This window comes from Neolamprologus multifasciatus, chromosome 3 (genome assembly GCF_963576455.1).
Source record: "Neolamprologus multifasciatus chromosome 3, fNeoMul1.2, whole genome shotgun sequence".
NCBI classification, from domain to species: domain Eukaryota; kingdom Metazoa; phylum Chordata; class Actinopteri; order Cichliformes; family Cichlidae; genus Neolamprologus; species Neolamprologus multifasciatus.
Window position 1 is genome coordinate 39,516,747 of NC_140441.1, and position 12,182 is coordinate 39,528,928.

Here is a 12,182-nt window from a genome sequence, read left to right on the forward strand (position 1 = left end):
GCCGAATCTTCTCCCTTCCATTACTTCATATTTTTGTCAGTGAAATCTGCTATTTTCTGCACAATGCTACAGACTTCTACGGTAAAATGGCTGTTGAGGTACAGCCGGTCATAGACTAATCCAGCCTGCATGCCAAAGTAACTGAAGCCCGAGTTGCTCTCTGGTGCGTTTATAAGAATGTGAGTGTGTAGGAGGGATGTGGTCTCTGGCCTGCTGCAGTGGAGAGGTGGTGCAGTGATGTCAGAGGGGACAGGTGATAATGATGGCACTGATGACTCTCTGCCCTTTTAAAGTGATGAAAGAGACTGGTGGGAGCACTGTGTGTAGCGGAGGAAGCCACAGAGAGAGCTGGCTCCAGGCTACAAGACAGTGACAAACATAAAAAGACGCTTGTGGTCAAAAATAAAGCCGAAACCATGACAACTGTACACTGTGTCGGTCCAGTCATTTCACAGTGTTAGATAGAAAGCTGGTGTGAATGAGGCATGTTGCATAGAGTAAAAAAACACTCTTTAAAAACAGTCCTTTTGCCAAAGTTTACATCTGATTTGTTTAAAGCAGAGCTTTCTGTAGAGTTTTCACTGTGTTCATTTGGGACTTAAAGTCCTTAAAAAGTTCAAATTTATCACTGACTGGTGAAAAAATTGGAAAGAAAAAAATCAGCAGTCACCCTCCATGTTCACTTTAGCTCAGTTAGCCTCTCGTGTGTTTGACCTACACACGAGTAATACAAGAGTACATGAGCAGGGCTCGCAAAATTTCAAAATCCCTGGTAGCCCTTTGGGCAGAGACTCTTCAGTTTTTGGTAGCCCAAAATTAATTTAAGTAGCCCGAATAAAAAAAAGAGCAATTTTTTGATTGATGTTTTGTTTCCTGTTTTGTTTCTGTTACAGTATTATACATTAAAGTATAATATTGTAACGGAAACAAAACATTAATCAAAAAATTGTTGAAACACAAATTACAACATTGTATAAAAATTACAATCATCAACTCAAATACTTGGTTCTAATTGAACAGAAATTTCTATGGACTCTCAAGAACTGTGTAGAACATGAATCAGTCTGTGTCAGATCCTGAATTTGAAATTTCCACTGAAGTCACGGGTAAGAGGCAAGTGGAACCAAGATCGAGGCCATTTGCTTTTTGAAGTTTGCAAAGACTGCCAAATTGTGCCAGTGGTAGTTCACTCTTTGCAACATAGTACGCTGTTCTAAACAGATTTTTCAGGTTTATCTTTAGTATGTTATTTGCAATTGGTGTTTGTTCTGGGAAAGATATTGCAGACTGAGCAATAATGCATTTCTCATGGGTTCTAATGGGGGCCTTTCTTAAAATGACTGGTCCCAGTAACAAAGGCGCTTGTCGACTCAGAAATTGAGGGAAAACCAACAACACACCCGACAAAACATTATGTTATTTACAGGGGTGCACATAAGTGGTCCACATGTGCGCATTCGCTGTTAAAATAAAAGACGCGCACCAGATAAGAAGTTGCAATGCGCGTTTGCGTCCATATAAAAGGCTGTTTTTGTCCGCTAGAGTGGGATTTTCGCGGCACATTCTGCACCACATCTCCGTGCGTTCATTTGTTTGAAGCCAGCTCACCTCCTGCAACCACTTTTCCGTGAATACGAGCTTCTTTTGTGGTTCGGACTCCTTCTGACATTTCTTTGGAGGTGGAGGAACATCACAGTAATTGCTTAAAGGAGCTTCTTCGACATCTTTAAGAGTTCTAAACAAATGTCTGTCCTCCTCCTGAAAATCTTATGTACGCAAACACGCATTGCAACTTCTTATCTTGTGCGTGTCTTTTATTTTGACAGCGAATGCGCACCTGCGGACCACTTATGTGCAGCCCCGGTTATTTAGCTCGTCATATTGCAGCCGCAGAAATTCTTTTGTCCATGAAACCATAAAGCTGCACTTTCTTTTTGCCTTATAGTCTGATTTGTCATAACTTTTCCGTTTTGTGGTAAGCTTTTCTTTGGCTGTCACTTCTTCACCCTGACCTGTCTTATTTGGCTCAGCATTACTAAAATATATATCCTGCTGCTTTTACACACGCACTCACATAACGCTCAGCGATTCTCTGCGTGATCAACCTCTCACATGTTTAAGCTGCGGGAGATTTCACTTGTCATGTTTGCATAGTAAGCTAACGATTGATAAGACAATGTCAGAGGAATTGGTGCGCAAATTATCATCACTCACCAATCAGTGCTGTCGCTCTCTATACACAGTTCACGCGATTGCAAAGTGAAAGCAAAAAACAAGCGCAAATTCTGGCTCACCGATGCCAATGACATAATTACCCAGCTACATTTCCGAAAGAATGCAAAAGCATTGACGTATATTTTTCCTTCCTATGATAGCCCGACGGGCAGGGCAGAGACAGGTTTTGGTAGCCCGACTGGAAAAATCGCTAGCCCCGGGACATCGGGCTAGCGATTTTGCGAGCCCTGATGGGGGGCTCAGCTCCAAATACTGGACGACTCAGTAAAAAATAACTGAAGACAGCCAAAACAGCTGCTTCTTCATCTTCCCCGGGCATTTCAAAACTCCTGGCCTCTTGCCTCTGTCTCCTAACCCTTGGACTTCACTTTGAGGGAAAATGTCATTGACACAAGACCCTTTAATAATGCCAATCTGTGGATCTCTGCAGAAGACGGTCTTTTTCACGTCACTACAACATTAAATGCAGGTTATAGAAACAAAGCCCACCAGTGGCTTCATTAAAAAGGCTGGAAATTGAAAGAAAAGGTAACTTGCAGCCTATCAAATTAAATATTATTTTCTTATTTTTCCTGCTGGAGACTTTGTGCCTCTGGTTGGAATCGTACCAGCGACCTTTCACTTCTACGTAAGAGGCAAAAAAAACCAAACATATAAAAGAGATTTCTATTTTTCCCCCACTTACCTCGACTCCCACTGTGGAAGGGGTTTGTCAGTGGCAGGGACACCAGTCTCATTGGGTCTCTTCCCATCATCCCTCCATCATTCTTGTGCAGCCCAAATGTCCCGTTTCCTCCGTTCCCTCCTCCCTGACTACCTCTGGTGCCGCACTTCCGGCCAGCTGCACCTCCGTCTTTGACACCCGCTGGTTTGGCCAGCGTCACCTCCACAGCGACTCCGTCGATCTGGGCTCCGTTCATGAGGCTGAGCGCGGTGAGGGCATCGCTGCGAGAGCGGTAGTGGACGAAGGCGTAGTCGGTGAGCTTCTTGACTCTCTCCACGCAGCCCGGCTTGAAGCGGGAGAACTCCTGACGAAGAGTTTCTTCCGACGTCTCCAGCATGAGGTTTCGCACCTGAAGTACAAACGAGAGTTAGTTTAAGTGGCTGCTCAGGCTTTGAAAGCAGAAAATGAAATAAAACACACAGCAAACAGACAATACAGATCACTTTTATTCCTGGTAACCATGTCCGAACAGCAGCAGGAACAAGCCAAAGGTTGTTTATGGCACCAAAAAAATGTTGTGATTTCACATTTTTAGTCAAACCTTTTCAAAAATGATCAAACAAAGGGCGTGTGGCATTACATGTCCTCGTTGATCTCACCACTTTTTGACCCAGAACCATTTTATTTGTCATGATTTCACCCGATGAAGTGAAAACAGGCTTCCCCACTCACACCTTACCTCAGGTGACCTCAAAAGGTCACATGACAGTGTGGTCTCAACCCCCAGTGATGATAATGGCAAAAAGCCTTTTTTCACACATTGTGGGTCATGTGATCAATAGAGGGTTAACAGCCACCTAAGAGGAGAACCTCAACTACAGTTTAAACTCCATCTTTTGGTTTCAGAACTGAAAGCGCCTCTTGGGTGGGAGTAGAAATGTCTTCACGAACTTAAACAAGTCCAGCTGCCTTCTATTATTTTTTCAAGCTCTTAAGGAGCCAGTGTTGGGCAGTGTTAGGAGAAGCTGGCTGAGATATGCACCTAGTTTTTTCAGGTTTTTCAGGAAACTAACTGTGACCAGACCAAGTTAATTCTGGGCTTAGACCCAGAATTAGCTGGAAAGATTATTTCTCTCGTCTGGCCTGGAAACTCCCAGGAGGAACTCAACTCTGGATGGAAATGGTGTCAATTAAATCACCAGAATAACAAAATAAATCCAGACAGGCAGAAAGTGCTGGGAGTTTAAGTGAAGAGCCAGACAGGAAGTAGATTTGCTCACTAACCGTTTATCAATACAGGACACTAGGTTGCCTAGGTAACCCTGTAAAGTATTTATTGCCCTGCCAATCAGCGGTACGCAATTGCTTGCCTCGAAGCTGAGAAATCATTTAATTGATTTCCCATCATCTCTGCTCGCCGCGTTGCTTCTGTTTGCTTCCTTTTGGTCTCGTGTGTTGAGTACAGATGAATTTAAATGTTTTATTTTGTGCATTTTTTCTATTTAATTCAAGCAAATCACAACCGTAGTTGCCTCAAGGTGTTTTATATTGTAAGGTAGGGACCCAACAATATTACAGAGAAAGGCTCCTGTATGTTTAGTGTCGGCAGCTTTTGTGGCTCTGCTATTTTCTAGCAGCTCGATGGTGTTTTAGAGCAATTTAATTCAGAATAAAGCTGTTCCCTGTTTTTGTTGTCAGACAACTGCACAAGCATGAAACAGGCACACACACCCTCCCTGTTAAGACCTAAAAACAACTTATGGCCATAAACAAAGCCGAGACTTTGAAATGAGATAAAGGTGCTGGTCTATTACACCCCAAAATACAATTAAAAGCGAGTTCATGGCCTACTAACAATTTTATTTTTCATTTTGAGTTTTGTTCATTAGGTTTGTAATTAGTTCCTTTTTGTGATCCCTCTCAGTCTCCGACTATGTGACTTTACTTCTGTTAAGTCAGCCCTCGCCAGTTAGTCATGTCTCTGTTTCCTTTTTGTCTGTCCCGCGTTTTTATATATTTGTCTCTGTTATGTTTCCTGTCTTGTTTTGATAGTCCCCATCTCAGTTCAGCTTCCCTGTCTCTCAGTCAGATTTAGCTCACCTGTGTTCCCTGGTCCATCTCCCTGATGTCTGTCTGTCAGAGTGACTGTTTCAGTTACTTTGCTCTGCTTTTTTATTTTGTTCAATTAGCCTTCTTGCCAGCGATTTTGGGAACATTTTGGTTGAGATTCCCTAGATGGAAGACCTGAACTGAAAACCATCTCATTCGCGATGCATGCAGCAAACCAGCAGGATAAGTCTCAACTACTGTGGAGCTGCAGATTTATCCAGGAACAAGCTTTCTGTTTTGGACACGTGAGCTTCATCGAACTCCTTACAAGCACCTTTAGAGTTTTAAAGATTTACTGTTTTTGTTCCAGCCAAACCAAAGCAGAAGACAGTGGAGCTGGTGACTGAAGAGGTATAACAAGAGCCACCCGAGCACATTAAAAAGCATCCTGATTAGTGTCTTTGAAACTCCATCTAATGCCGGGCTCACACTGTGCAATTTTTTTCAGTCGCACGATTCAGCTTCTGCTCAAACTGTACGATTGACTCGCAGGGGTTAGAAGTTCGTAGGTCACGATGCAGGTCTCACACTATACGACCCGATGCTCTGATGCGACCCGAGTGCTCACACTGTGCGTCCATAAAATGAAGGTTATAACAGAAATTCTGTCGCTCGCTCTCCCTCTCTGTCTTTCACTCACACAGACACGCACACCACCATCAACTTTGCTAAATTGCTAATGAAAAACATTGATCAGACAGCTGTGATTGAGCAGCAATGTCTATCCAACTATTTTCACGGTTGTTGTGGTCGTGATGATTTTGTGAGCCGAAAAGGCTCGGATGAGCTTTCCAAAGTTCTACAAGTGCCTCCATCGCTTGTGTCCAGATCACACGCTGCACTGCTGTGCTGCGCCGTCTTTTTCGCTGACATTTGTGTTTGCACGTGCGCAGTGTGAGAAACTGCGGTGACACCCTCACGACCAAGCGATTGATGATCGGGAGCTGGTCGTGAGGTGTTAATCGCTTCTCGTTACCCCACGTATACTACACGATGCACGACGCACGATGAAGGCCAAAATCGGGCCGATCGCCAAAACGGTCGCACGACTCAAAAATCTGCTCAAAATGGGCCAAAAATCGCACAGTGTGAGCCCGACATAACACCAATGTTAGTGAAAAAGTCTTAACAAACTCAAGCAGTCACATTTTGTGCAGACAAACAGATCTGCTCGACTTCTCTCTAAACTTCATCGCTGTGGCTGATGAGAGGCCGAGTGAACGGACCCGCTGCGAGCAGGTTTTTTCGAGTCGAGGGCTTGGTTTGCTAAAAATACCCCTCACACTGTACATGCTGGCCTCGGATCACACCTCAGTGTTTCAGCCTCCTCAGTAATTGATCCCCTGGGGGGTGAACGGCTCCTGCTGCTGCTCACCTTTGATCTGGGTGAGGCAGATGAGTGTTTCATGGGTTTCTGCCTGAACACACGCTGACCTCTGCTGCACAGCGCAACCTTCCTTACACTCGCTGAGGCCCGACTCGCTAAACCGAGGGTTGAAGTCAGGTTTAGGAAAGGATGGACTGTCATAAACGATGCAGCCAGATCCAGGCCTGTTTCCACCAATCAGAGTTCAGCTACTTATCACCCTACATTAAATCTACGGTGACAAACATTAGTTCAGTTTGTTTTCCAATCAATTACTGGTTCTGTCGCTAGCTAACATTAACTAATGTAGCAACCAACAAACCAGCGAGGTGGTGTCACATTCTGTACCGGCAAAAAGATGGTGCTAAACATGCTTTAGAAAATGTAAACACTTCTTTCTTACATCCAGCGTCACAGACGGTGTTAAATCTATGACAACAAGAGCACTTTAACAAACTTTATGTTTTTTATCATAACATGTTGACATCGTTGTGATGTAGTAGGGCGTACATTGGACAGCTCTCTGTATTTTCATATGATATATTACTCAACATGGTTCCTTGAAACTGTTTTTTCAAGGTTAACTTTAACCTTTAAACTTGTGGACACTACACTGCTAACAAACAAACTAAACAAAAAAGTTATAAATATATACGTGTGTTTGTGTGTGTGTACGTACATAAAGGACCCTAACACGCTGCATGACCTCCTCATCCACATCTTTCTCAGGCTCCGCCCAGTCGACCTGGATGGAGTGACCCCACAGCTGGAAAGTTCCTGCGGGACAGAGCAGCATCACGTGACTGTAACGCGAGGGTGCTGACGTTTTAAACCCGTCAATGAATGAACAACACGCGCACAGCTGGCTCTCCGCTGGCAGGACACACACATAAGGGTGGCTGTTCAAAAGAGGAAGTTTTCACGTTGCTCTCAGTGGGTGAGGCTCCTCTTCCTCCTGATTAAACTTCCTGTTTCACACCATTGTGATTCTCATTTTAAATCTCACTTTCATTAAAAAAAAATTTTTTCAAAGGGAACAAAAACCTTTTGATCTTTGTTTCCCTTCTAAAGTTGCTGCTGGCGGTTAGAGTAATAACCTCGGCTTTATACCTTCAGTTTCCTGTAGCTGCTCTGAATCAACACCTGCTTGACAGGTGTCCGACTCCACCGTGCAGGAAATCTGCAGGAGCGGCAGTTTGAAGATAAAATAAGCAGCTGGGGAACATGTTTGTGGTTAATCCGGTGAATCGATTGACTGAAGGATCAATGTCCAATGCAGCCCAGGGGCTTAGACAGGAGGGAACCGATAGCTTAATGGAAACAGCTAGCTGAACCTCCGGACAGCAGCGCAAACTCATCGGGAGGGGAAAGGAGGCAAAGGGGGGAACACTGCAGGGGTGTTCTCATACTCACGGCTCAGTTATCCAACATGATTAACACTGTTAGAGCCACTGAACGTGATTTTTTCCAAAGCTTGAGCTTTAAATATGAGTAAAACTAAAAAATAAAGACAAAAGGAAAAAAAAAAAAGAGGCGGAGGTGAACAAAGCAGCCACATGGAGCCTTCAATAACACCTCATCTGCACACAGCTGGGTTACACCTCTGGGCACCTACAGTGTTTGGTTCAATGGTCAGTGAGATGCAGAAACTGCACGCGTGCTATTATCTGCACAATGTGTATCCGATTTTCAGTTTCAAATTTCCAGACTGTCTTATTTAATCCACTTAACGTACATAATTCACTCACTTTCTGCATGTAATGCTACTTACTGCACATAGAGTCCTCTTGTATATATCCACTTAATGTATCGTGTGTCAGGATACATTCGACTGCGTGTCGCACTTGTATAACTATGCATGTGACAGATAAATAATCTTGGTCATGACCTCTATTATCAGTCACTCCCCCTGTCTTTGCAGACCGAACTCATCAATACAAGACACGCTGTCTGTCCTGCCTCAGATTCATAACAGCAGTGTGTTTCTGCAGTACTCTTGTATCACATCAAAAAGGTTGTGGGTTCAAACCCATGTGGAGTTCTGAATGTTTCTTCTGCCGTTACAAAAAGCAAACATGCCGGGTTGGGTTGTTGTCTCTCTTACATCATCGCAGCACTCAGAGCGGCTGGAGCTCCAGTCTCCTTCATTGCTCTGTTTTTGTGATTTTGGTGCTTAAAGGACTCGAGCACTCCTGTGGATTCTACATCAGTGAACTCACTGCTCACTCTTCTGCTGGTTAAACGATCAGAGCTTTGGAAGCTGCTGTCTTTCCTCTATAAACCCTCAGACCCAGAAGTCAGTCTGTGCTGCCCTCTGCTGGACGCTGAGAGGAACTGAGTCAGCTCAAAGGCTGCAGGTGCACACGTGTGACTCAGCACAGTGAAAACAACCAGTGGACACACAGATGTCTTCAAAGGTTAGGAAGGAAACACGTGGAGGAGGAGGAGGAGGAAGGCTACCTGGAATGAGCTTCCTGCGAGCCATCGCTGCAGCTTTGTGGGACTCGTACTCCACAAAGGCAAAACCTCGATTTCTGTTCTTGTCTGTGGTGCTCGGGTACACGATCGCATCCACCACGCCGTCCGTCACCTGGATACATAGACGCAGAGGGGGAGGAGCAGAAACTGAGATCTGAGAGACACACACTGCTTCAGAGAAGACAGCAAACAGTAATACAGGGAGAGTGAAAGGAATCATCTGATTTTAAAGTGCCTTAACTTGTCCTGTTAGAAAGCCTTTTGAAATAATTATATATATATATATATATATATATTATGTTTTAAAATCATAAAATTTACAAACCAGCTCCATAAAAGTAGAACAGGAGGCGTCAAACTAACAGACGGCCAGTGGGCTGCTCTGCTCTCTTTCCCGCTGAGGCCATTTTTACCATCTTTAACATGACATTTATAAACAAATATCTATAGGGGACCCTTCTTTTTACTGAATATTTTCAGCTATTTTTCAGGTTTTTCATCAAAGACGGAGAGGAGGAGGAGGAAGCTGCCGAGCAGCAGATCAATCATTACTGAATTAAACAGCAGCTGTGCAGAGAGCAGACAGCTGAGCCTCAAACTGAGAGGTGACAGCAAAACTCTGCAAAGAAGCGAAGCTTCCACAGTGAGGACACATTAAAGCTGCAGAGCAGGACAGACTGAATCTGAAATGATCCATCTGCTACCTGTAAGACTTTAACTTAGACCGTCTTCTTCCTCTTACAGCGGTCTGACCCTCCTCCATTTCCATTAGCAGTGATGAGGAATAAGTTTGGACCCAAAGATGCTGGTCTCACATATGGAAACCAGGAACTGTGGGTCAGTGAGTGAGTCTGTTTTACCTTCTTCATCTCCTCGATGATCTCATCCTTCCTCTTGTCTTTGGGTATGGAGCCGATGAAGAGGCGGCAGTTGTCCAGACTCACGCACACGCCGATGAACTTCCCCGGGCGCACCTCGTAGTTGTCCAGCATCTGGATGGCTCTCTGCGCTGCTTCTCTGGAGCACAGAAACACTCGTTTTTAAGCTCCTTGCACAGGTTTCACTTCACTGGACTGCTTAACTACTTTTACCAATAAGAAAAAATAAATGAACATGTACTCAGTGTGATGTGACTCAAAATGCCTGTGTCCTACACATATAAACATGGTTGGGCCCCATATAGTAACGTTATCTGCATCCACCTGAAAAACAAACGCAAGAGTCAAAGAAAACTGAGGAAGACGAGCGACCTGTTGGTGTACATGACGAAGGCGTAGCCACGGTTCTCTCCGCTGAACTCCATCATCAGTCTGAACTCGTAGATCCTCCCGGCTTTCTCGAACAGCGGCACCAGGTCATCCTCGTACATGTCTCTGGGAATCTTCCCAACGAACACCTCACAACCCCGCGGGGGGGCGGGACCCTCCCAGCCTGTACCACAGACACAGAGTCAGCTGATCAAAGCCTTCATATTCATAAACATTTCTATCACTTATTTGATCAGATTAGAAGGTATTTCTGGGATTTCTACTGGGATTTTCGACTTTTTAATTAGGAGTTTAAGTAAAAAAGATTATTATTATTATTAAAATATGTGGAGTGGAGCAGATGCTGCTGCAGGTATTTTTGACAGCTGTGCAGATTACAGCAAATCTAATAAACTGAAAGCAGCATAAATTTAAAAAAATGAAAGCATGACTTACAAATAAAAAGTTTATGTAACAAAATCATATAATTTTTTTAAATTTAATAATTGAAATAAATTGAAATACTAAAATTAAAACTTAAATAAGCTATATTAAAATCAGTAAACTAAAGTGTCAAAATAAAATTTAGAATATATAAATAATCATTTATTATTGAATTTACTTTTTAATTAAAACAATAATTCACATTTGTAAAAGTAAAGAAAATTAAATGTGCAAAAATAAATTATTTGAAACTCATTAAAGCAAAATGAATATATAAAAGACTTATTTATCTGTTAGTTAAACGAGTACTGTATACTAAAAATAAAATCACCAAATCAAAAGAATAGGATGCAAAATATTTCAGTTTTACACAAATACAATGAACTGCAATAAAGAAGAATATCATCAGTTATTTTACCTGTGTCGCAGGTTGACATACCTGGAGGTGGACCTCCGTACTTCCTCTGCCCGTTCTCCTGCACCATGTTGTAGCCTGTCTTATCGATCAGGGACAGCAGAGCCATCTCTTTAGCACAGATCACCTTTAAGTCCTCCTCCATCACCAGCGGCCTCGCCTCTTCACCCGAGTCCGAGTCAACGTCTCCCTCCCTGGGATCCTCTGTCCGACAAACAGCTGGGTTACCTGCCAGCTCAGGTGAGACTGCAACACTCATAAATTGAACCCGAGGATGATGTGAACTTTTAGTGTCTTATAATTGATTTTACTCTCTTGAAAATATTATATCTGTGCTTTTTGCCTGTTTTCTAAGTCACCGTTTTCGTATATACTAAAGCCGCTATAAAAGCTAAACTAGCTTTCATTTGCTTTTGTAGTTTATTTTTCACTTTCAAGCGTTCACTTCACATCTTAACGCCAAACAGCAACATTTAACACTAATACTTTCTTTCTAAACTGCTCGTGTGTAGCTAACTTTATTCGTTTAAAGCTTAAAAGCAGCCAACGATCCGCTGCTAACTCAGCAAGCCGTCATGCTAGCAGTTCCGTGATATAACTTAAACTTTCTCTTCTTCCGACCGTTTTTAAACCATTAAACCATGATAATGAAACTTTATTTTGGGTCGGATAAAATCTTACCGCTTCTTTCCAGCGCCATTTCCTGTCACAGTGAAATAAAACCCTCCCGTTCCCGGACGATGCTGCGCTCTTCATCAACGACTCACCGAGAAAAGAGGCCGGGCCAACCTGACACCTGTGAGTGACAGGAAGCTGGCCTTCCGTCAGCCAATCACAACGTTCCTCTGTATAGGCGGGGCAACAGAAATAAAATAAAAAATATCTAATAAAACAAAATAAAATCTTAAAGTATGACCCTGAACTTTGGAAATTGTTTTAAAATAATAATAATAATAATAATAATAATAATAATAATAATAATAAATTAATTAATATACCCCTCCAAAAATCTAAATGTGGTTTTATTTACATTAAAAACCCCAATTAAACTATAACACCAATGAAACGAAATAGGAGCAATAAAAAATAACAAAATACTTAATAAAATGTAAACGAAGCATGTGTAAAATAATTTTGGAATAATTATCTAATAAAAAATAATAATAAAATGACACAAAACCATATACTAATCATGTTATGTTAATAAATTAGCTTTTTGAACTA

The 12,182-nt window shown here is 42.6% G+C and overlaps 1 protein-coding gene across 5 annotated transcripts in view; it reads right to left on the bottom strand.

Moving 5' to 3' along the window:
- The window catches only part of rbm46 (RNA binding motif protein 46), a 35,347-nt gene extending 23,573 nt beyond the window's left edge, over window positions 1-11,774 (bottom strand). The window contains exons 1-7 of one of the 5 annotated variants that reach the window (XM_085145118.1): window positions 11,640-11,774; window positions 10,983-11,162; window positions 10,103-10,283; window positions 9,713-9,869; window positions 8,835-8,964; window positions 7,054-7,151; window positions 2,921-3,308 (exon numbers count right to left, since the gene is read on the bottom strand). In XM_085145118.1, coding sequence (XP_085001244.1) covers window positions 2,921-3,308; window positions 7,054-7,151; window positions 8,835-8,964; window positions 9,713-9,869; window positions 10,103-10,283; window positions 10,983-11,162; window positions 11,640-11,658 — 1,153 coding nt within the window. In that variant the 5' untranslated portion in view covers window positions 11,659-11,774. Of the gene's footprint in view, window positions 1-2,920; window positions 3,309-7,053; window positions 7,152-8,834; window positions 8,965-9,712; window positions 9,870-10,102; window positions 10,284-10,982; window positions 11,205-11,639 lie in introns of all 5 variants that reach the window. The other 4 variants (XM_085145089.1, XM_085145107.1, XM_085145097.1 and 1 more) reach the window with 4 other exon arrangements.
- Between the last annotated feature and the right edge of the window lie 408 nt (window positions 11,775-12,182).